This window comes from Anarhichas minor, unplaced genomic scaffold, assembly GCF_050575085.1.
Source record: "Anarhichas minor isolate MPS153535 unplaced genomic scaffold, ASM5057508v1 ptg000018l, whole genome shotgun sequence".
NCBI lineage: Eukaryota > Metazoa > Chordata > Actinopteri > Perciformes > Anarhichadidae > Anarhichas > Anarhichas minor.
Window position 1 is genome coordinate 5,144,459 of NW_027466464.1, and position 25,728 is coordinate 5,170,186.

Consider the following 25,728-nt stretch of genomic DNA (forward strand, 5'->3'; position numbering starts at 1 on the left):
ATCAAAAGGAAGACAATAAAAAAACGACGTACAGTCTCCGCTGCGTGCACATTCTTGATGGAAATCAATTCTCAAAAAACAAAACACACAAAGGGGTCATGAGGGTGGCCAACAACTGAGCCGAGTTAATCATACACCGGGCTCTTAACGCTCGATGGCGAGCTAATGAGAAATTTTTCAATCACAGCGAAGCCCACTGGTGATGGCAAGCACACTCCAACACACTTATTTTGCTCCCCCCCTCCCTTCACTCTCTCCCTCTCTCTCTCTCTCTCCTGCAAAAGGGCTGACCTTTCCCTCCGACGCCTCCGCTCCGTTCTGCCCTGCGTGGATCGGCGCTCTTGTCCGGAGCTAAAAACGCGGCTCAACTGAAGTTGAGGACCCTCAATCCCTCCCTCTATCTATGTGCTACTCCATCCCTAGCACGAGGGAGGGGGGGGAGCAGTCACCTTTCGGAAGCCTCTAAAGGATCAGGAAGCAAATCCGCCGTTGATTTCTAAGCGAGAAGTGGCTCGCTGCGCGTGCAGCTGCAGATCGCACCTTAAAAAAAAAAAAAAAAGAATCACGCTTTATTGCAGTCGATGAGCTTTTTTTGTTGTTACTGCGAGCAGCACATAAAAAAAATAGGGAAAGCGGAGCCTCAAACAGCTGTGATATTGTCTGCAGAGATGTAGAATACTTGAACGGAGCATCGGGGGAAACAAAAGCAGCGACTCGAATACAAAAGGTGATGCCGTGGCTGAAGGGAGGGGGGGGGGGTGGGTCTGCAGCTCGGTGTCACCTCACCTGCTCCAGATTCGGGAGGAAAAAAATACCACTCACGCTTCGGCTGAGTTCTGAAATCGTACATTTCCAAAACACAGGCTAACACAGCAAGTGCTGCCACGCGTTTTTTTTTGTTGTTTTTTTTAACGGCAACGCAATTAATTGCCGACTCCCAAAAACACACCGACGACGAGGAGGCGGATTTGGAGTGGAATCTGATACAAATCAGACATCAAATAAACAGCTAATTAGCTCACCGATGCCGGTTTGCACTCGTGACGCTGCGATGGAATTGATTTCGGCGTTTTGCTAAACTGAGTGACTAATCTCCCATTTTTTCGAGCCATTCCTGCTAATTGCGAAGCGAGGCGAGCGCTGACAGGGGAGCTGTGTAATTGGACCTGAAAAAACGATTAGTGTAAAAGCTTATGAAATTATATCGCTTTCACACGCCGCTTGCCTTGATTTCCGGGGCAACTGAGGCGAGCGTCGGTTTTTAAGGAACTGCCTCTAATGGCTCAGACTGAATTAGCCGAAAAAAACATAAACAGGCACAAATGAGCCTCTAATTGCGCCTCTCGCTCTGCCTCCGGGTCGCATGAGGCGGCGGGGAGGCAAGAGGCGCCGTCAGCTGGCATTAATAAATTAGATCCACAGCAGAGCCGAAGGTAATCCATTACCTTTCCCACAGGAGAGCTTCCAGGGAATATCAATCGAGGCAATTAGGGGTGGAACAATAAACACCGAAAAACTAACATGCAAGTCTAGCAGTTTTAATCTATGGAGCCCTATGAGAGGAGAATAACTCAAAAAGCAAAAGTCTGCCAGACTCATTAAAAGTCCATTTGCAGTCAACACCTGCAGAACAAACAGGGGAGCAAGAGAGAGAGAGAGAGAGAGAGAGCGAGAGAGAGGGGGGGGGGGGGGGGGGGGGGGGGGGGGACGAGCTTGGCTGGAGAACAATGCGGAAGCGAAGCCTCTTATTGGCTGATCTCGGTTAATTATCCTCCTAATGAAAAGCAGAGGCAGCGTTGGCAAGCCGGGGCGAGGGGATTTGGGGAGCTCTGGCTCGGCGAAGCCGACGCACGGCCACCGACGGCGCACCGGATCTCACGGCCGAACACTCGCTGCCATGCGATGGTACATAAGGAGCAGAAAAGGATTTTCTAATGGATTCACCTCAGACAGAAAAATCAATACGACAAAGACAATGTTGAAAAAGCAGAACTAAACAATAAACAAGAAATATGAAGATGAAATCAGAACAAACAAATAAAAAGCACGTGAGGTTGGAAGCTGCAGGACCTACCTGCCCCGGCAGCTCTGCCCTCCATCCCTTCTGCTACTCAATCGTTTAGTTTCCATTGTACAGGAGGCACTATTTGCTGGAGAGGAGGCTGGAGTCGCCTCCCAGCTCGCTCCTCGGCAGCTGCCTGCTGCCTCCTGTTCGCCCGCTCGACTGAGTGAGAGCGGAACACGGGGAGAGGGGAGTGTAAAAAGGGAGAGGGCGAGGGAGAGTGGGTGTCACAAAGCGAGAGAGAGAGAGAGAGAGGGGGAAGGAGGGAGGGAGAGTGCTGCGCGAGCACAAGTCTACCTGCCACAACCCATCAAGCCAGCCAGCCTTGGAGACAGCGCCAAATCAACAGCTGGCCCCCGTGTGATGTCAGAGCCTCAACAGCCAGTCACGGCGGCCCGAGGCCGGCCGGCGCTACGCAGTGCCGACTGAACCAAAGTCACCGGCTAAATGGGGCTCTTCATTAGCCACTCTGCTTTAGGATGGAGGCGGGGGCGGGAGGAGGAGGAGGAAAGGGCAGCCAGGGACATGGGACGGATGGAAGGAGAACGAGAGGAAGATGAGCAAAAACGGGGAGGGTGGGAGGTAGAGCGGTAAGAGGGAGGAAAAAAGACAAACGGGGGAGGAGGATGGGGTCCGCAGCCAGCTAGGTGCTCAAAGACCAGGTGGAGAGTCGATGGGGAGGCGCTGGGCACTGAGAGGCCGAGCTGTTTACTGGGCCACCTTCCCATTAAAGCTGGCACCCTGCTCCTCACACACACAAGGCTACAGCTAATCCCAGAGACTCAGAGAGAGAGAGAGAGAGACACCACCTGAAACACCCACTCATTACCCAGACAAGACGAGTAAAACACTGCAATAAAGACACTCGGCTTTCGGCAAATCTCACACAAGCTTTTTCCGTGGAGCAGCTCGAGAACAATGCGCTGACTGCAGTGAGGGAGGAGAGCAGCTGCTTGCGCACGATCAAAACCGCTCCACCTCCATTTCACCTAAATCTGCCTTTAGACGATTTAACGGTGGGGTGGGGGGGATGAATCGGATCAAGCCCCCACCAGAAGTCACTTGGCTTGTTTATGTCACTAAAGACCAAGAATTCGGTCTGTACACGCAACAAAGACACACTCTGGGGATAATCGACGCGCTTCCATCGCTAAGTGACTGACAGGCTGTCAAAGACGCAGGGGTTCGCAAGCAGGTCCTGTGTCCCCAAGTCTAGATCGCCATATCGTGATCGTTTTTTCTGTCCTTTCAGTCACTCAAGACGTTAACAGCGAACACGGTGGGCGTAAAAAAAAAAAGTTCCCGCTGTCACTTAGCAACCGGCACCGTTTCGCGACTCCCGATTCCCTGCCTCATAATTGTCCTGTTCGTTACGCCGGGGCCTCTGATGAATTTATTTATTGTGCTTCTCCCTTGATCTCGTGAAAAAGGTCACCGATTGGACAAACAATTTACGGATAGGCGGATGAATTATTTAATGGCCCGGACCAAATATTATGGGAGCGGGAGAGATCCCCCCCCACTCCTCCCTGGGAGGCGATGAATTATTTAGCCGTTGGGGCCCACATCTTGGGCGAAAGCTATTACACAGCATCCTCAACCCCCCCTTCAATATCTGATAATGTCATCAGCTCCAAATGCGCCCTAACCTGCATAATGAACGGTCAACAGAGTGGCGGCGAGGTGAAAACGGTTATGGCAAACAATTATTAGCGTTTATTTTGAGCCTCGGGAGGGGTGCGACACCGAGGGCAGACAATCACACGAGAATTAGAGCGAAGATTTAGTGCACTTTTTCTGTGACAAAAAAAAAGCACATTTATCTGCATCACCACATCCCTCAAACACGGAGGAACTTCCACATTAGCAGACACGAAATGACGGTCCGCCAGCCCCGGCAAAGATTAACACATCATCTCCACTCTGCAGAACAGCAGCCGGAGGGACTGAGCCAGCATCCACTCTCCACCCACCAGGCTCCGCTGGTACCTTCATGAAAACGATGCCATCAGTGGTGGCAACCTGTAAACTCTCGGTGCAGTCTCTTATCAAGCCTACAGATGATAGACGGGGTCTGTGCATCGGAATCACAGCCGGCGTGGGTCACTTAGTATACACGTGTATCAAAAATGAGTTATTAGATGTATGATTTATGGTGCCTTCACGAACATAAATCTACTTCAAATCAGGTTTCAATGTCCACCTTTATAATCTCTAATGGAGAAGCGCTAAACTACTGTATATGTCAATGTTAAGATGCTACTATATAAAAGGCATTATTTTTATTTTATTAATATTAAAACCAGCAAATCTGTTTGTGGTTGATTATGTGCAAAGCTGCACTACATCATTCATTTTTTTTAAACTCATATTTACAATTAAATTTCATGCGACAAGCCTATTTTACTGATAGATACATTTGATGTCACTGCAGAAATACAACATTAACCCCCTTTTGTCCTTATTTGGTAAACTACTTAGCACTTAACGTCATATGCCATTTATTAATACGTGGGCTTGATTAATTAGCGTGCGACTTGTTTCTCTATGTAGTCTTCCATCGACCATTAAAATGTATCATTGACAAGCACGTATCTGCCATAAAGACCCCATTATGGTTGGCTTTATATCAGAAATATGGTGTGGAGAATCAATGGAAAGCAAATGCATTTGATTAATCGTTTATAGCGATTTTGTCCGCTCGCTATTACACTGCGAGCTCGTGGCACCAGACTCCATTACAAATTTGGCCATTTTTATTGTTTCCTCGGTATCGTCGAAACCACAAACCCCGGACAACATTTGACGTTTCAATCCGATAATTGATACATGTAACTAAAATTCGGCCGATAAGACATTTGCACAAGCAGCGTAACAGCTCAATGAAAGCTCAATGTATTGAAATGGCTAACCGTGAGTGCACACTGCTCGTTGCCGCATATTAGCAGCAGAGAAACACTCGTACCAGGCCTGAAAGTTATTGAATTACGCTTTATCATTCAACTGCTGCCATTTGCTTTTTTTTCGGACGAACGCCGAATGTAACGACGGTCGCTTACAATTTGGAGACGGCGTTTTCTTGCGAGGTGTGTGCGTTTAGCCGAAGAGCAAAAGGCAACATTGTGAGCCACATTTGGCGTTGTGTCGTGTCTTGTGCTAAGCTAACGACCATTACGCTTAAAAACGGCCAAACACCGGGGCGACCTGCGCTGTCCCGCAGTAGCACGAGAGATGTTTACTGCTAACGAGCTCGTGTTACATGATTACAACAACCCGGTTAGACAAGACAAGATACTGCAGATATCTAATGTTGCCTTACCGCTTTGCTTTACAATCGGTGCACAGCCGTCAACCAAGGGTGAAGTAGCTAGTGTTTGTGGCGGAGTGAAGGAGACACGGAGGAGTCGAGCAGGCTGGCAGAGTGCGTCAGATCCTCACGTCCGATACGTAGGGTGTTGGAAATATGTCACGTCTTGTCGTTGCTGGTGTTGTGGCAGCACGCATGCTCGCGGTTTGTTTGACAATGTCGTCATTTTTTGCACATATCATTTAACATTGACGCCTTTTGCTGTTTTATGTGATTTGTGATAACATTAGTTCGTAAAGTGCAAGGAAGTTGCATTGACTACTCAGCGTTGACTGACTGCGTGCTGCCCCGGTGATTTAAACCGAGTGAACCTTACATTTCGCGCGAAACTTTTTTTAGTGATTCAGTTCAGTCCGCTGTTTCATTAACTATATTGCTGAGCTTCTCTACACCGTCTCACCGGGTAGGCAAACCACGCATACACCAACAAAAGATATATAGCTTTACTAGCACAATACTTTTACGTGTACGTTAAGTGACCGAGTACTGCTCCTGACTCACGATGCATGCTGCATGTGGCTGTCACGTGCTGCTTAGAGCAGCACGTGACATGTAGCTATAGCACACATTACGTAAAATCAGAGCATTTATGTTAGCTTGCTAGTTTCCTCCTCTCTAAACATCTACGTATTTTCATCTCACATGGTAGCTAGCTACGAGAGTCAAATACAACATGAATGCGTATCCGGTATATAAAATAATAAATCTGTGGGTTTAAGTACGAGTGGTGCTTTTATTTCTATAGGCACGTTTGTTTACTTCCGGTTTGAGTTGATAGCTCCAGTGCCATGCGCTACAACCTGACTTCTTTAGGTGGTTATAACTCCGAATTTGTTCTTTTGCATACTTAATTGAGTATTAAGTAGTTGTTTTCCCCTAAACTGGCAACTTGTTCTTCAGGTCTTCTAATACATCGCTGATTTATTTAAGTTTAAATATAAAGGTATAAGGTGGTTTTGGTTGAAAATTAACTATTAAATATAATTTGTGGTTTTTGCAATTACATGGAATTATAAATGTATTCTTATTATTTTGAGGTATATTAAGTGTGTAATACACTAAACATAGAACTTTTTTCATTTACTGTAGCCACAGCTTGTTTCTCTGACTTCTATCCGAATGCTGTTGTTACTGGGGAGTTGTTACTATTTCAGACACAAGATTCGTGTGGTTGTCGGTGTACGCTCACCAATATCTGTAACTAAATAACAAAAGCAGAAACGTCAGCCTGGACAGACCAGGACAGCCAGCGCCAGCTAAAGTGAGGAAACACTAAAAAGATGTTGTTGTAACCGGGGGCTGCTGAGACGGGGGACTTTTACCATCTGGGACCGTCTTTGTCCACCGCACTGCGTCACCCAGCTTCTAAAAATGGCATTCCTGTCAGTGCTGGTTGGCAGCAGAGGAATGCTTATTACCATTTTTGTAAAACATGTTTAAATCAACCACAAATACGGCAAACAAAAGGGTTCTTTAATGTGTAATAGATGCTCTACATTCATTTGTACAACTTAGTTTACCAATGTTTTTTCCCCTCCTGCTTCAAACCAGGGTCCAGGAAACGGATGACACCGTGCGAATGGAGATGGACGATAACGACCTACAGAGCTCTTGCTGTGACACAAGATGGTCACAGCAACTGTCGGGCCTTCCTCGCAAGCTCCTGCGGCGCCTGATGCCTTTCCAAAGGGAGGGAGTGGAGTTTGCTCTATCCAGGAACGGACGGTGAGCACTCGGTCACGTCAAGGCCTCATTGTTCGGAAGCCAAGTAGCGTAGGTTCTCATTTTTTAAAGGTAGTTTTAAAATGAAAGGTCAGCTTGTCAAATCAGTAATAACATGACAAGGAAGAGGCATGGTGTTGAGAAAATGTCGGGTGCTGATATGTTTCGATGTTTCACTTCCTGAGGAGGAAAATACAGCAAAACTTCAACATAATCTGTCAGACATTTTCCTCTCTTGTGCTGCACCAGTGTGTGATTTAGTCTAATAGGGTGGCATGTTTAGGTGGATCATTTGCCTAATGGAGCTTCCAAACAGGCAGTCCAGCCCCAACCTCTAGTGCAATCAGGAAACTCATTTCCAGCCCAGCTCCAAAAACAGTATGATGGCCCACGATGCAAGTAAATAGTCAAGAATGTAGGAGTCTTAAGTTGCCTTTAAGTCCGTAATTGTTGAGCATTAGCTGCAGGAACTGAAGAGGACTTGCCCATCCCCCCCCCCCTGCCTACGACCAGTCGATGTATGCTCGGGCTCTCGGTGAAGGTCAGCACAGGGGGAGCCAATCTGAGCGCCGCCGCAGCGATGCGGAGCGCTCGTTATTGATCCGGAGAACACTGGGAGGCGCTGCTTTGTTACACGGGTGGGTCAGAAGTCAATTGGCTCTTGGCGCACCGTGTGGACAGCCACCTCGGTCAATTGGCACCAGTATGTGACAGGGAGCAGCAACGCTTCTCCCTGGAGAGGAGCAGAAGTGGCATTAGCACCAAACGTTCTCGGTAGAGAGGGAGCCTGGAGGCAGAATGAGCACACGATGCAAGTTAGTTTGTTTACATTCTACCCGTAGCTACTGTTACTAAGCTCTAATTGGGCAATCGCTGTTTAGGGGAGGGGTTTAGCCAACAGTCGATTTGTTGCCCGAGCCCGTATTTACCATGAACTTTGTTTTGCTCTCACTGACCATGTCACATTTTCTACAATAAGGGCAAAGTGAGCTGTACCCAGCATGCCGTTCAGCGGTGTAACCGTTAATATGGTAGCGCGCGACGGAGAGCGAACTGTACCCAGCATGCTTTTCAGCGTTGTAACAGTTAATATTGTTGCGTACCGCGCAAAGCGAGCTGAACCCAACATGCCATTCGGTTGTTTAACAGTTAATATTGTAGGGAGCGACGCCAAGCGAGCGGTACCCAGCATGCCTTTCGACGGTGTAACAGTTAATGGGGGTTCCCCCCCAATACACTACACAGTGTATACATAACACACAACTAATGGAGTTAATTGGATGAACAGTTGTCGAGAAGATCGAAGGGCATATATACATACATATATAAGATGTATATAAATATACATACTGCCAGATACTTCTTCCATTTTAAGTTTAGTGTGAGAAGATACAGTGACTAGGAAGTTGGAGTGCAGCGTTTTAAGCCTGCAGTACGACACTAACAAACACACAGACGGTAAAGAAGATTACAAGCTAAAAATTTTCATTTTATTGACAGTAATCTTGATCTTTCTATGTATTTGTGGCACCCTGCTGTTCTTTATTTGATCACTCAATATCCTTGAAAAGAGCCTCAAATTAAAGCGGCAGTGCCTTTTTTTACTTTCACCGATACTAAACAGAGACTCATTGCAGAAGAGGCAGAAACTCTACCTGCATTAGCATGAATGGACCAGAGTGCAATGCGGCTGCAGAGATGTAGGATACCACTACCTGAGGAGGAACTAGTCGAAGGCAGGCTGACAGACAAAAAAATGACATAAACGGCTTCATTATAATGAATAACTCCTGAAATGCAACGAACATCATAGATTGATGTCGGATATCTAACAGCGTGGGAGGATCCGTGGGAGGATTTTTTTCCCTTATCAAAAAAAAAAATCTCATAGTCGTTGTGTCTTTTCATACCAAGAGCGCCGAACCCCAAAAAATCACATCAGACGCCGTCGCAATTCAAATACTTATGGAGCGCGCCGCGCCGGTCTGTGTAGGAGGACGAGTGAGCTTTATGGAGTTAGATGAGGGATAATGCGGGGAGAGTTGTGGCACAGAGTGGCAATAAAAACCCTTGAGATGTGGTTGATTGTATTGTTTGGAAAGTTGGGCAGAAGTGTGCCGTCAGACCGCTGACATCTGCATGTATTCAGCTATCCGAAAACATCCATTTACCCAGGGTGCATCTGTGGAATGCAGCACCGTACGGCAAAAAATCGAAGAAAACATCAATTTGGAGTAAAAGTACATCCATTTCAGGCCTTTTGGTCACTTCCATGAAGGTGTCGACTGCAGCTGGTGTCCGCCCTGCTCTGATTTGTCCGGAATGTTATTGCAAGCGACTGCCCGTGCTTTTATTGAATACGGCCCGCTCTGCTGACGTGAGAGGAGATCGATATGAAGTCTGTGTCCTCTCTCCCTGCGACGGCCAAACACCTGAGAGAAGTCCTTTTCTAGAGATTTGTTCTCTGCGTGTTCTCACGCCCATGAGTATTTGTCATAATATAGAGTACTGTACACAGAGTTATACCAGAAAATCATTTGGGCGATTCAGCAGCGCAGTGCTATGCTGTTACAACACTGGGGAGTACAATTGGGCTTATTCCCAGGGTCCAACGGTTCTACATTTGGTCGCTTTTTTAGGGCCTTTTAACAGTTTATTCCATGTCGTTGAATCAGTCAGTCTGCCTGAACAAATAAGTGGAAATAATTTCTTGTTAAAGGGGTCATTTTTTTTAAGCACATCCATAAATTTGTGAGAGACAGAAGGCTCGGTATCATCTTTAAAATAAAAAAGTGTCTCAGTTACTGTATTTAAATTGCTATAAATTCCATTTCCTCCTCATTAAGCACAACGTTTGCTATAGGTTTTAATGTAAGGGGGGTATTGTGAAGACGGCAGGTGATGCGTTCTATTATACAGAATGAAAAATGTAATCTTTGTCACCATCAGCAACCCCGGCTTAATAGCCGAGTTTCCGTTATAGTACAAGAGGTCTATACAACTATCACACACACACTATCGAACCATCCTCCATCTACTGCTAGTTAAAAAGGCCAAACTTTTCTTTTCCCCTCACTAAAAGGCTGCTTCGGTTTGAAGTTCATTTACAATATACCTCCAAAGTGCACTTTGAACCGAGCGTGCCACGCTGTAAAAAAACAACTTCCAGTCAGCCTTTTGTGCTGCGGTCCCACACTGACCGCTGCACGTACTGGGCCGGGAGATTGGGGTTAGACAGCCGGGGGGGGGCATGCAACACAATCACCGTGCGGAGGGTCAAACCCATCAAATCATCGTGGCGGGGGGGGGGGGGGGTTCCGTTTCCTGACACTTTGGGGCTTGTGGGTTTCAGAGATAACATTAGAAAGACGGGGCCGTGCCGTCGTCAGGCAACGGCGCCGCAGCATCCTCACGGTCTCAAACCGTCAAGACAACACTCAGGTTATTTAAAGGAGGATGATTAATGTGTTGGGAAATGGCAAGCACCTGCCCCAGCCGCACTGCCTCCAGTCTGTGTGTGTGTGTGTGTGTGAGTGCGTTTACGTGTGTGTGTGTGTGTATCTTGTATTTTTGCTTCTTTTCATTTTTCTTTTTTTTTTTCAAAAGTCTTTTGTGTGCATTTTTCACACACATACTGTTTTCTGTGTGTGTGTGTGCATTGCGCTGACTGGGCCAGTGTGCTGGCAATTAGAAAAACCACCAGTGGCAAGGTGCACATTAATCATGTTCCTCAGCTGAAAGAGAGAAATGGGGCGGAGATGGGGGGGGGGGAGAATAATGAGAGAGCGTGTCTGAGGTATTCAGAGCCGTCGCGCCGTTTGCTCCCGACATGGTGTTGGAAGCGTTTATGAATACGCAAGGTTGTGACAAAAGGCCCCCACGAATCCACCGGGCAGAGAGAACCAGAGGTTGATCTATCTGTACTTCCTGCACAGCAGGGGGACAACTTCAGCCAAGGAATGTGTCGCGCTTTCATTGTTCCCTTTATCATAAATGTGAAGGGGGAGGTGTGTGTGTGGGGGGCGGGGGGGGGACTAGCTGGCTATTGTGTGGTTGGCCAAGAAAGAGCCATATCAGACACAGGTGAGCTGTCGCTTTTATCCAAGTTTAAGGTTCTGTTAGTCTTAAACATGTGAAATAGAAGATGGATTTAGGCCAAATAGTCCTCAAACACGTCGTCATTGTTCATTCACTGATGTAAGATGCTGTCAAGGCTACAGCAGCCACACCATGTGCTGAAATGCTTCTCCTATGATAGTAACACTCACTCCCTCACTGCATTTTTATAACGGGTATTTTGACATTAGCCGTTTGGGATGTTGGACCGTGAAACTGCTCACACAGCAAGACCGGATTTACAAAAAAAAGAACAGGATGTCGGACGTCGATCAATTCTAAAATAGTCGTGTTGTAGGCTGAATTTTTGCTGAAGTGTTGAATTGCTGAAGTAAACTTTCATTCAAATTTACATAAATAGGTCCTTGATTTCTTTTTCTTTTTTTACTCTTTAATGGAAGACGGAAGTCAGGTAATGTCTGGACGAGGTCACTCTCCCAACGAATGATGCTGTAGTGCCTTTGAGCAAAGCCCTCATGCTGTTGTTTTTTTACATGTAAGCAAGAGACGTCTCTTTATACCAACCTGATGACCGATTTTCTCTCTTTGCTTCTGTCTTGCAGATGTATGATCGCTGATGAGGTAAGCACACCACAACGCTGGCTCAGGAAATCTATTTTCCCAGGAACAACAACTACAAAAAAAAAAATGAGGCCGGGACTTCACTGCACGCTTTCCAAATTAATTTGTCATCCCCGCGCAGCGCTCCCACGTGCCTAATCGCTTTTGACACCAGAATCATTCTGAGACCTTATTACTCTCGGGCCTCGCATCAGCTCGGCCGTCGTATTCAATTTGCCGCAGAGTTGGCGTCGTGCAATTGACTTGTTTTTCTCTCCCCGGTTTTGGTCGGCCCAGATGGGTCTTGGGAAGACGGTGCAGGCCATCGCCGTGGCGTACGCCTTCCGCCAGGAGTGGCCCCTCCTGGTGGTGGTGCCCTCGTCCCTGAAGTATCCCTGGATAGAGGAGCTGGAGCGGTGGATCCCCGAGCTGCAGCCTGGAGACATCAACCTGGTGGAGAACAAGAGCGACACAATGTAGGTCCCCCCCCCCCCCACACACAAACACTCCACCTTCATCCCTTCAACCAACTACATGCATGTAGTAACGTGTACTTACAGCTGCGTTAACGAATTTTTTTGGCCCCTTGTGGGCAGCGGAAACAAGCTGTAAACACAAAACTGACATATTATTGCCAAGGCACGTGTGACAAACTCGTTAGCAAACATTTGTTTGGTTACACATTCGGATATGAGGCGACGTATGCATTCATTTGGACCCGTGCTTCTGGCCACCTGATGAGTGCAAGTCCAACATTCTCTTGTGTTAGCTCTGTTTTTGGTCTCCATCATCTCCTGAGAGAAATATCCGGCTCTTCAATATTCGAGAATATTCACATTTGAGAAGCTGAAACTAGTAAATATTTAGCATTTTATTTACTTAAAAAAGTAACGATGTATCAACTATACATTTGAAGTAATTCTGGTCAAAACCCTTCATGATATCAAGCAGATAGGGACCCACTTTGCACGTTTATGCCCCACAGTCTTGTGCCCAGAATATCTCTAAGCAGAGCACATAATCCCGTGGATTATGTTCATCATACGCAGGATTATGTAAGTGAGAGGTCACAGCCCCTATTTGAATTTAAGTGGAAGTTGCAGCGGTGTCCCTTCGGTTCCGACACATACGCCAAGCGATGGTAATACTCTCAAAGCAGTGGGACAAAAATATATATATATATGAACACACTCGGTCACACACACGCAGCGTGATGGACGGAGAAGTCGCGGCTGACAATTTAATCTCAAAGTGTCCCCCGGTGTCGGGAGTTGGCGGGGGCCCGGCGTTTGACAGCGCTGACAGACAAATCATGTCAACGCCAGCGTCTGCAATATTGAACAAGAGCTGACATTTTTTTCTCCAATGCTGAATGGGGGGGGGGGGGGGAGAAAAAATGCTGCGGTGGAGGAATGTGTCTCATTTTCACTCAGCTGTTCGTATTGATTCGGGTTTGCCGTGGACTCGTACTTTTATTATCGTCTCAACTTTCCCCTAGTTCCCCCGAGTGTTTTTTCTTTTCTAAAAATTTTGAATGAAACAAACTTTCTGTATCTGTGAAAAAAAACAACTCTCCACCTCGCATCACAGACGAGGCGCAAAAAGAAGTTGTGAAAACCTTCTGGGGGAAAAAACGTGTCCTTGAACCGGGATGTGTTAATGACTGTACGGCGAGGCAAGACGGAAAATTATGCAGCACCTCCTCCCAGTATTTTGACTCACTTGTTCTTCTGTAGAACATGAATGGCACCTCAGGTTTATTTCAGCTGTGTGTGTGTGTGTGTGTGTGTGTGTGTGTGTGTGTGTGTGTGTGTGTGTGTGTGTGTGTGTGTGTGTGTGTGTGTGTGTGTGTGTGTGTGTGTGTGTGTGTGTGTGTGTGTGTGTGTGTGTGTGTGTGTGTGTGTGTGTGTGTGTGTGTGTGTGTGTGTGTGTGCGTGCGTGCGTGCGTGCGTGCGTGCGTGCGTGCGTGCGTGCGTGCGTGCGTGCGTGCGTGCGTGCGTGCGTGCGTGCGTGCGTGCGTGCGTGCGTGCGTGCGTGCGTGCGTGCGTGTGTGTGTGTGGTGAAGACAAAGAATTAGAAGCTGACAGATGCTGGGAAGGTTTTTGAAATTCTCTGAGATTCTCATTGAGTTCCATTGCAGCCGAATGCCACCGCTGTGTTTGTTTGTTTATCCGCGTAACTGCGTGTTTGTGTTAGGGGGCTGCGCATAGAAAATACCAATACAGCCCAGGAATGGATTTCTTTACCGCCAGTTTGTTCCTGGCCGTGTCCGTGTGTGTGTGTCTTCCTCGTATGCAGTAACATTTATCAAGTCCACACACACACACCCTTTTTAAATAGTCTGGTTTACCTTGAGGGCTCAGTCAATACGCACTGGAGCAGATGTTGAGTTTGTATTTAGCTCTGCGTGTTAACACACATTTGTCAATGTTAAAGATGACTACAGTGGCAGTGTAAAGGATGAGGCTGGCCGATGTTCTATAACATGCGTTGTGTGCGTGTCAAAGCTCGATGTATCTTCTTCCCTCTGCACCACAGACCTCCCTTTGTTGTCTCTTTAAAACTATTAAAAACACATCGGTGAGCCACACTGTTGCACCGGGTGACAGGTTTCTTCGCTACAATGCCCGTGGGCACCGCAGTTCATTTTGACTCCGTCTCGAATCCACCGTTCTGCCTTTAACAATGCTCTCCTTACCAAATGTTTATTAATCCGCAGCTGAAAATAGTCCCCAATCGATGCGCTGTTTCCCCTTTGTTTGAGTAGCGTTTGCGAAACAACTACAGTGCCCAGCTGTTTTAGGAAATTACTGAGCCCATTTATCAGCAGGAACCAATGGGCTGTAAACATTTTGTACCTTGTATGTGCATTCAAGAAACCTGCTATAAAAGATAACACATTTGGCATTCCCTTGACGTATTTTAAAAGTCAAAATACAACAAAAGATTCCAGCTTCTCAAATGTAAATATTTGCTGTTTTTTTGCTTTTCTGTGTTAGTGTTTGGGTTTTGGACTGTTGGTCGGACAAAACAATCGATTTGACGTCTTTGAGTGTGTGTGTGTGTCCTCCAGGGGTATCAGCAGCAGTAAGGTGACGGTCCTGGGCTACGGCCTGCTCACCACGGACGCGCGCCCCCTGGTGGAGGCTCTGAGCAGGCAGCGGTTCGCCGTGGTCGTGGTGGACGAGTCGCACTACCTCAAATCCAGGAACGCGGCGCGGACCAAGATCCTGGCGCCCCTCATTCAGGCCGCCAAGCGGGCCATCCTTCTCACCGGCACCCCGGCCCTGGGTCGGCCTGAAGAGGTAATGAAATCTGCTCAAATGATTAGAGTTGGAGAAATGCCGTATAATGGGAAAGAATGCAAATTTAAGTGGAGTGAGCTTTTAGTATTTTTTTTTCTCCTTCCAGTTTCAAAAGTGCTGATTCTTAACCCAGACTCATGAAGAGACATTATAGGACCACAGAGCTAACTCGGGGCTCATCTCTGGCTCCTCACAAAGATGCTTCTCAATACAGCGCAGGTAGATCGCCATGGCAACTTGCTCCGGAGCAGATTCCGACACTCAAAAAAGCCAATTAACTCTCCCCGGCATCACTTATCCTCGAGGATCCCGTGGTCTTATTTCAATAACCTTTTGTTGCAAAAACTTCATTTGCAAAGGCCGATATGAACAAGACACCGCGCTTTAATAAATGAGACAAGTAATAAAAAGAGGCGCACGGGGTGGGGGTAAGGGGGGGGGGGGGGCTATTGAATTTAGAGACAATAAGAAGGGCTGTTCACAGGACAACGGTGTTTGGAGAGCGCCGGAGCCATTCCCCATCTCCATAATGATTTATTATATCATTTTTATATACGATACATCGAAGCAGTGGGTTGCAGCCGTATTCCATCACTGCAGGACGAAGTGAATGGAAAATCTTTTCACGGCCTCATCGTGAAGAGACAATACAGCATCAATAAGACGTACTGTATGTCCACCGTGCCCTAATGACGGGGCACTGATACAGCCCTGTGCTGAGGCTTTTTACGCTGTCTCTACTTTCCCTCCAGTCATCCTCTCCGGCCCCGGGAGCAGCATTCATTCGGGCTCTTACGGTGTTGCTCGTAAGCTTAATATGTTGGCTGTAGTTAATAATGTAGTGTAAGTAGTCAATTTATTTACTGTGTTTACAAATTATGCAGTTGATTTGAAAAATAATAGTCGTATTTTTGCCACATAATTGATTATTCATAACCTGCATAATCTGAATATCTGTGTTGTACATTGAAAATACTACAACTTTATGTATGCAGAATGTTTAACATTTATAAACGATAAATCATTGAAAGAAAAATACAAAGCAGAAACCCAGCAGAGGCAAGATGACGACAGTAGTTAGAGGCCCTACAAATACAGGTATTTATCTGTACAATTAAATATTCATGACAAAATATATATAATATCGAATAGCAATAATTCATGTTAAAGTTTTGGGGAAAAAACATCCATGGTTATTTATCTATTAAGAGTTTTTAACAGTCAAAAACTAATCTGCTTCATCAGGACTGTCTCGCTTAATCCTGATTGGCGCACGGAAGTAAGTGACATCACCTTTTTTTCCCCAACTGAGACACGCTCAACTCGCACAGTGAGAGAATCACACCGACCAAACAGCTCAGAGGGAAACTTCCTTTCTATACTCAAACGGGAGAAAATTAGGGACTATTTTCAGCTGCGGAATAATACACATTTCTAAATTTTCTAAAGTTATTTGTTTAGTCACACTCTGGTACGTGTGGAGTCCGAATCTGAGTGGTGTAGTCTGATGTGAGACCATGAAGAATATTTCATTGAATTAATTATAAAAAGCAATGATTGCAACAAATGAATTTAAAATATAACACAATCTAAAACAGACTGGGAGCAAATGTAAAGCTAAATCTGGTGCTATTTGGTCACATTTGTTAGTTTTGTCCCTGTTGTGTTAAAGAAAACGAACAGTGATAGAGCTGATAACCGACTACATTACTAGTCTGACATCATAGGCTTTGTGTTGACTACTTTTAAGTATCTTATGTGAGACGGGACTCAGACTCCTCTGTCATCAAACTGCCACGTCGCTGCGAGGAAAACTTAATTATTGCCTCAACTCGATCGCGATAATTAACCGAGACCCAGGCAGCTAATTAATTCCAGAAATGGAGCGATGTTGGTGCTTGTAAGAAATCTGGAGAAGGTGTGTGCGTGTGCGTGTGAGATACATGCCATCCTGTCTTTGCCATCGCCTTGCCCCGCAGTGTTGAGGTTAGTTTCTTTTTTTTTTTTTTTTTTTAAGATATCATCTCTTTCCCTCTACCTGCCACTAGAATCTAAAACCGAATATAACATTTTATATCATCCGCAGCATAAACCTGATAAGCCCTGTCCCTGCCTCTGTGCCAGTCTCCCCGCTGCCGTCATTACTCACTGGTGGCTCTGACATCGAGTTAGCACACAGCTCAGGGCATGCTGCACCGTTCACGATGTGCCCTCATTCCACCCACCTATTATATCAACAGTGTGAGGGCAGAGGGGGGGGGAGATGCAAAGTTCCTGTTGAACAAGCGCTGAATTTAGAACAGCGCTCGCACTGTGTGGCTGATCGCCTCACCGATGATTGCCTGTCATCGCTTCAGAAATTGCTGCAAATATGCCATACGTTAATGCTGGAGACAGAACAGCTTGTCGTTCTTTTTTTTTTTTTTTAACGATGCAAAGATCTTTTTGATGACTTTCTATTTCTCCATATTTAATTTTCAAATCAGTTTCTTCTTTTTTTTTTTGTGCCTTATCTGACTGCGCTGGCGATTTGACCTGGTTAGTTGGCTGCTGACACAAATACACCGTCGCACAACGCATGGCTGGTAAACTAGGCGAAGGACAACATGACCCTAAATACATTGCACACAAGATGCACTTCATGACAGTAGACTAATCGTGAGCGCAAGTAAGGACTGTGATTAAAGCACCCCCAAAAAAGCTCTCTGTACTTTGAGTTATTGCGTGCGACTTTCAGAAAGTAAAAGGTGAGAAGTTGTGGCTACTAAAATAGCGTGCCATCTTCATGTCACGCTGCTAAACTTAGCAGCTGTGGTATGAGAATGGTGAAATTTATACAAGATATTGTACGAAAATACCTTTTTCCAAAGTAAAAGTTATCATTGTTAGCATTTGGGGACATACACTTATTCACTTTCTTACCGAGAGTTAGCTAGATGGGATTGATACCGCTTGCTCGCTAAATACCAAGCTACTGCCAGCAGCTGCTTAGCTTAGCTGAGTTTAGCTGTTTTTTTGATAAACTCATTGAATTATTTGTCTGTGACATGAAACGTAGTAACGGTAGCGAAAATTGAGAAGAGTCACAAACTGACTTTGCTGAGTTACTGACTCTAAATGAGTCGGCGTTAGTCGTGTCAGTTAGCAGCATTTAGCTAAAGTTTGCAAACATTAGCTACAACAAGCTACGTGACAATTAAGGGTTAATGGTGATTGCTAAAACATAATGTAACATTAGCTTAAGGAGAGACGAGTGATAAAGTTAGTTTATAATGTCAGTTACACAGCAACATTTATATACATTTAAAAAGAAAAGGAAGTAAATGTTATTGGTAGGAAAATATACTAGAGATTGAGATATTACAGATAAAAGGAGGTTAATTCAAAAATGGGACGCAGCAATATTGTCACACATTCTCCACGGCTTGTCCCAAGTCTCTGTCTCTCTTCCCCAGCACACACACTTACACACACACACACACACACACAGCCTGTAATGGTTTATCACAGAGCACCTATTAAGGGCCCTTTTCCTGTCTCTGTGATTCACAGCTTTTCATGCAGATTGATGCCCTCTACCCCAAGAGGCTCGGAACCTGGACTGACTATGCCAAGAAATACTGCAACGCCCATTACAGGTGGGTCTTCAACGCACACACAAGCTAACGTGCACCTCGTACACATCGTCCCACATATTTGTAGTGTAGCTTAATGCTACTATACATGTCACATGCTACTTGTTTGACATTTTGGTAAACGCGCTGATTCACCTTCTTGCCGAGAGTCAGCTGTGAAGGTAACTCTGAATTTGACAAATCTAGGCTCGCTGCCTCAAGTGTTTACGCTAAGCTAAGCTAGGCTAATTTAACTAGCTCCAGCTTCATATTTAGTGGTATTTTATTTAACTCTCGCCAAAAAAATGTGAATAAGCACATGTCCTAAATCGTCAAATCAAACTTTATTTTAATCCATTTTTTATTTACACACTTTTAATTCCTTGCTCAATGATATAAGCAGACTTTCCAATAGATCCCATCTACCATTAAATTCTCACTCTTTTCAAGTGTCTGCTGGGATAAGGTGGGCTGTACCTGAGTCTGGAGTGGCGATTCTATTGAGTTGAGGTGGTTTTGTTATCGGAGCCAGACCCGACCGAAGCCAAGCGTTAAAATGCCAACTGGCTGCCACTTGCCTGTGACGATCAGTTACACGTGTGAACACACACATCAAATGCATTGTTTTGGATGTCAATCACAGTCGGGCAGCTCTGCTTTGGATGGGCCCGCCGGCATTAGTGACAACACTTTGTATCTAATAGCACTCGGTGTGGCTGGGGGGGGTGGACGCTGCTCTGAGCCACATCAACACATTCACGCAAAAGATCGAGCGCACACACACAAGGGCGCAAAGCAGAGTCACATTAGGCAAAGTCTTCCTATTCCCTTCATCATAGTGACGTTATTGTGGGAGGGAGAAAAGCAGCTGCACAGCTGTGGAGTTGCTGGTTCAAATCCCCTCTCAGCAAACCAGAAGCAGAAACATTCTTTCACTTCCCCATCCCTCAGAAACTACACGTTTAGATACCGAAGTGTGAAACAGCGCATTTTGGCAGTGGCTTGTTAAGTTTGTCCAGACTTGCAGCCAATATGGCAGATGACCAGCCTTTGTGTGGAGGGCCAGTTCTATTCTAAAAAAAATCCGCCTGGCAGATAGATTGCGAGAAAGTTGCCAGGCGAGTTTTGGGATAAACCTGCTGGCCATTAGACAAAATAGTTTGCTGCTCTGCAAAGTTGCCCTTAAGCAAAAAAAACTGATTTCCCCCCCCAACGACTGCTCCAGCAGAGCTGCTCAGCGGTACACGATGGAAGGCTGCTGCAGAGCCGGGCAGCTCCCAGGTGGGAATGTTTTAAATGTGTTTAACTACTCCTGCAGGGCATTGCTGTAAATAACTATGCTTTCTTAGGACGTTTCTCTTGGCTTTCGAAATATATAAAATGCATCTACAGCCACAGATTCGCCTCTCTTTTTTTTTTTTTTTTTTCTCTCACAGGTACTTTGGGTCTCGCAGGCTGTGGGACTGTCGCGGGGCGTCCAACCTGGAGGAGCTGCACCGGCGGCTGAGCGAGATCATGATCCGCCGTCTCAAGGCCGAGGTGCTCAAGCAGCTGCCCCCCAAAGTCCGCCAGCGGATCCCCTTCGACCTGCCTAAGGAGGCCGCAAAGGTACATGTCAGACGACAACATGTGGCCTTTTGTCGGACATCCAATCACTTTGCCGATGTCGTTATTTTCTAGGGCTGCAGCTAACGATTGTTTTCATTCCAGACCAATCACGAGTCGATAGTTTTGTGTGAATGTCAGATAATAATTAGGTGCCGCTCATAATTTCCCAGAGCCCAAGGTGACATTATCAAATGTCCAGCTTGAGAAACGGCTCAAACCATTAATTAACCATGAAGATAGCTCCCAAATAATTTTTCTGTTGATGGACCGAATGATTAATCGCTCAAGCTCCAACGTTTACACACATGCCCGACGCAAATTCCAAAAGCGTCGCGTCTAAACATCCAGTCGCGTGTCACGTCTCGATTAATATAGATGCGGCAGATTCACGCTGTTAGGTAAAATTAAATTCTGTTATCTCCGGGTTTATGTATTTCTCAGCACACGGGGAGTGATTAAAGATGATATATATACAGACGACACTCTCCTGCTCATCACCTTTTTATTTAATTATTGTGCTGCTTTAACTGTTGTTAGAATTTTGTAAATGTTGCTTTTTTACCACTTTCATCGTGGTATGCTCTGAAGGTCCTTTTTAGAACGAAAGCGAAAAATAAAGTGTTCTCTGCATAGATTTAAGTGTGCGGACATCTATTCTACCAGCACCACTTTCATCATGAGTTGCCAATTTACGCGCTTTTCTGACTTTATCTGCATATTCCGGCACGGCATCTTCTGCACTTCTGTTGCTGGGAAGATTCTCTCCAACACTCCTGTATCTGTCACATAGCAGATCCCTTATAAAAGCTGACGATGTAAAATACTGTATAATATTCTCTCGTCCATTTCCAGGCCTTTCGCCTCCCCTCGACTGCCTCCAGTCTCAAGTCACAAACCGCCCCGAGAGACATCTTTTAGCATCTGACTTCATGTCAGAGCATTCCCTCCTTATTTCTGTTACAGTGTGGGGCTGCTCTGATGACACCTTGCTGGCAGCTGTATTAATATTGTTTACATATTTTTGGGGGGGGTATTTTCAGCATTAACAAAAAAATGTAATATATATATATATATATATATATATATATATATATATATATATATATATATATATATTCTAATGGTCCTCTTCACAGAGTGCACCATGTTGCGCCGTCACATTCTACAGTAGCCCAGAACGGACAAACCAAACACTTTTTGCATTTTCTTCACGTTACTTGAAGGCCACCGTAGTTGTCTACACGTTTATAAATGGAGCAGTGAGCGAAGCAAAATGAATAGTCTCCCCGAAAAAGGGACAAAGTCGATTTAGATTTTGGTGAACTTGGAACACTCGAATGAACAAACTCCAAACGAAAAAGTGAGAGAGATTCATGATAAGAATAAGAGGCCCGGTCTCTTTTTCCAGCTTCTACTCTACATGTGCTGCTTTTCTCACTTTTATATTATCATAAACTCCATATATTTAGATTTTTGATTATTGGTTGGACAACGCAAGCAATTCAAAGATGTGGTCTTAGGCTGTGGGAAGTTACGGCAATTATTTTTACTATTTTCTGACATTTGTTTTCTGACATATTTTCTGCCTATTGCTGCTTTAAGGTTGAATAACTCCTCTTCACCCTATGTACAGATAGACAGTGTTTGTACGTGCATGTGTGTGTGTTCCCTACCGGGGCATTTGTAGAGTGGATGTCATGTTTGGTGTGTAGGTGTTTCGCATCTCTTTTTTATTTTTCCCGGCTCCCCAAAGTTATGGTTGCGGTCTCCGCCTCCCACGCCACGCCGGATGCATTAGCACACGTGGTTGCTAATGTGGCTTTGACCCGGCCTGTGCGCCCGGCCTCCACTCTCTGCGCCGGGTCACCGCTGTCGACGCTACAAAGGAGGTCGCTTTCCTGACGGAAACAACCAGCACAAAGAACAATACACATTTAGAAGCAGTAGGAGTGGAAGCTCTAGCTCTAATTACGCTAACGTCCCAAGAATGACACGACAATAAGGAAGTTGCTCATGAAAAGTGATGAAGCAGGATTTTCTTTTTTCTCTCTTCAAATGTTAAGGGACGCTTTAATTGTCGGGCTAAATATGGTCGGTGTTCCTACACAGTGGTGCCAATTAGGCCGGAGAACGTACGCGCGGAACGGTTGGAAAAAGTTCACGTCGTGCCTCGCAGTCGTTCCTCGCTTTGCTCTCTTATCGTTACGTCTCCTTTCGTTGGCCGAAACAGCAGTTGTGGCGCTGAAACATCCGCGGATAAATGAGCTCGCAGATCATCCGTCTTTGCGGAAACAAAAGGAGCGACCGGCTGTCTTCGTCTGCTCGTCCGTCCCAGGAACGCAATGAGGGAAGCTCTTCAAATTTGGCACAAATGTCCTCTTAAACTCAGGGACGAACTGATACGATTCTTTCCATAACTCAATGCTAATTATGACAAATTTAAAAAAAAAATGTAACGATGAAGTGGTTTTACAGTTGGCGGAGGCCCACCACCGCAAGGCGGTACTCCTAGTTTGGCTCGTTAGTGTTTTTTAAAACCGGTATTTGTCCACTGAGAAGAATAACGGCCATTTTACCCTCCCAGCTAAATGGACTGGTTTTTAAGAGATGAGAAAGGGAGATGTGAAGTGGCCAGTCCCCCCCAAAGCGACGGCCATTGTGCCTCCTCCACGAGAAATGGAAAAATATGAACAATATGAAGCATAAAAAGGTATTTTGAAGCCCAGTTTTGCCAGCCGACGATATCTAATGTACACCAGCACCACTCGCCAGTACAGCCTCGTTCCCCCCGTCTCATTTTACTCCCTAATGACGGCTTTTATCTTCCACAGCAGACACTTTTTATGCCCCTCCTGCCCTTTACGTTTTCAGCCCTGGCCTTTTGTCAGTGTTAGTCTAGTGAATATCATCAAGGGTGGATTGTTTAGCCACTCAGGTTTTTTCTCCCCCCCCCCCCCCCCAGCAGATTACAAAGCAATCCTTTTTTTAATTAGAAATAAACATTGAGAGACAGTCCAAGCCGCGTTCACGCAGGTGCTGCCGAGTGAAACATCTGAGGGGGGGGGGGGGGCATGAAAGAAACGCGGCTTTGCGTTCCCGCAAATCCGATGCCGTTCGTTCCCCCGGCCGTCCTTGACTTTGACGAGGTTTGGAATCCGGTGAAATGCTAATTATTTCACTAAATGGTGCAAAGCTTTCGTTTCACCAAACGCCTCTCATTGCACCGGTCACTCGCAAAATGGAAAAAAAAATTCTGTTGTGAAACTTCACAAAAAGCATCCATTACGCGCACATTAATAAGGCTTCTCACTCTTTTCTCCTCCCACCTCGCTCACTCATCACCCTCCCCTCTATGTATGTATGTAGTTGCTTAATCATGCGCGGACCACCTCTTCCCTCAGCCCGCCATATGGCTTCACAGTTTTCGCGTCGTTTGATATGCAGAGCTTCGAAGAAGTGTTCGTCGCCGTTTGCTGAAAATGTGTGCCTGAATTCAGGCAGATGAGTTGTGGACAAAAGGCACAAAATAACCTGTAATGACAAAGTCAAGGGGGTTCTTCTGAAGCACTTTAGATTATAGACACGCAGCAGTCATTCCATGAAAATTTAAGCAAACCCAATCTTTCAACACAGCGTGCTGCTTTTCTTGTCACATTCCAACATCATGTTGCATTGTAGTGTGAAGTATCGAGTGTTTCCATGTGTTTTAATGATAAACAGGGCTAACCCTCTTTGCGCGTCTTGTGAACGGGGAGGCAGCATATGCTGCTCTTCGCCGGCAGCCTCTCCCCCCCACTGCGCTCCCCAACTCCCGCCCTTAAATACTTCTCGCCAATCACCTTGAGAGCGAGCGAGCGAGAGAGAGAGAGAGAGAGAGAGAGAGAGATCGCGTGAGGCGTCTTTTGATTTATTGTACCGGCCCGGCTGCTTCTCCATCTTCGACCCCGGCTTGTCACACGGCGGCTATAATTGGGAGATGCTCATGACCCACCTAGCTCAGCAGCCCAGTCAGGAGGAGGAAGGGAGGAAGGGAGGGGGGGGGGCATCCTTGGGAATTCTCCATCCCTCTCTATTTTCTCTCCCTCTTTCTTTCTTTCTCTTCCAGGGAAAGTAGGACACCCAGCAGCACCATTAATAGTTTTGCCCTTTATATCACAAAAAGAAAAAGTGGAGAACAAGCAAGAGAGAATGAAGGACATCGTCCTCACCGTGTCCACCGTGTCTCTTCTTTGCCCGCAGGAGGCCTCGGCCAGCTTTGCCGAGTATGAGAGACTGATGAAGGGGCTGGGGTCGGGGGGCGGCGCCACGGACAACCCCTTCACTCAGGTCATGGGCCTGGTCACACAGATGTACAAGCAAACAGCCATCGCCAAGGTAATGGGGGGGGGGGGGGGGGGGGACCAGGTGGTGCTTGAGTATTTCTTGCTTGAACCCCCGGCCTTTGTCATTATACAGTATTTCTCTGAATCCTGCTATCAAGTACTGTGGGTGGGGGGTGGGGGGGGGGGGAAATCCTGACTCTTCCAGAGCTCCACAGCTGAAAATAGTCCCCAACAAATGCACATTTCCTTCTGTTTGAGTATTGTTGCTAAAAACTACAGTTCCCATTTGTTTTAGTGGAGTGTTGAAAGGAGGACTTGTTTCAAACAAGAAGGAACAATTTTAACCTGAAAACAGTCGTGAAAAAGACGTGATTTAAGTGAAGAAATAGCTCATTTGCTTTCTTGCAGAGAGTCAGATGAGAGGATCGACGCCACTCTCATAACTGCATGCTGAATACGAAGCTGCAGCCAGCAGCCGTGTTTTCAGTGCGTTTACGCTAAGCTAAGCTAGCCTGGCTCCGTCCGAGGCTAACAAAATCCACCTACCGGCACCTCTGAGGCAACGAGGGCGGTATCAATCCTTCTGGTCCCATTATCGCCCAACAATTTATTAAGTATTCCTTTTAATGTGCTTTTTTATTTTATTTGCACAGCAGCAAGTCAATGCCAACATGCATGTCATGTTCTAACTAATGTTATTTCAGTAAAATGTTGGCTAATTTTGTTACTAATTTCCCCAATAAGTTGAATTATTAATAAAACAAATAAAACAAATTAATACCTTAAACAATGGTAATTATAATAATGATTATAGAAATATTATTATATATATATATATATATATATATATATATATATATATATATATATATATTCAAAGTGGGGCATGTTTTCACACAAAGCTTCCCTGAAAATATCTCCTTTTTGAGCCGCATCTGGTAGGCAACCTATTTGAAAATGTGACACCCGACAAACAAATAGAGCCACAAACAGAACAACCTCCTTTAACAGTTCATGTGTTTTAAGTAAAGCTACCCCCAGTTTTACATGA

General features: G+C 45.7%; 2 protein-coding genes across 2 annotated transcripts in view; one reads left to right on the forward strand and one right to left on the reverse strand.

Moving 5' to 3' along the window:
• LOC142952529 (R3H domain-containing protein 1-like) overlaps positions 1 to 5,449 on the reverse strand; it is a 36,408-nt gene extending 30,959 nt beyond the window's left edge. Inside the window, 2 exon segments of the mRNA XM_076094292.1 lie at positions 2,075 to 2,224; positions 5,382 to 5,449. The gene's annotated coding sequence lies outside the window, so the exon portion shown is untranslated.
• Positions 5,450 to 5,524: 75 nt separating this feature from the next.
• zranb3 (zinc finger, RAN-binding domain containing 3) overlaps positions 5,525 to 25,728 on the forward strand; it is a 63,699-nt gene continuing 43,495 nt past the window's right edge. Inside the window, exons 1-8 of the mRNA XM_076094293.1 lie at positions 5,525 to 5,832; positions 6,981 to 7,154; positions 11,831 to 11,849; positions 12,126 to 12,304; positions 14,902 to 15,133; positions 18,686 to 18,771; positions 20,184 to 20,355; positions 24,595 to 24,729. Of these exons, the coding sequence (XP_075950408.1) occupies positions 7,009 to 7,154; positions 11,831 to 11,849; positions 12,126 to 12,304; positions 14,902 to 15,133; positions 18,686 to 18,771; positions 20,184 to 20,355; positions 24,595 to 24,729 (969 nt within the window). The 5' untranslated portion in view covers positions 5,525 to 5,832; positions 6,981 to 7,008. The remainder of the gene's footprint in view (positions 5,833 to 6,980; positions 7,155 to 11,830; positions 11,850 to 12,125; positions 12,305 to 14,901; positions 15,134 to 18,685; positions 18,772 to 20,183; positions 20,356 to 24,594; positions 24,730 to 25,728) is intronic.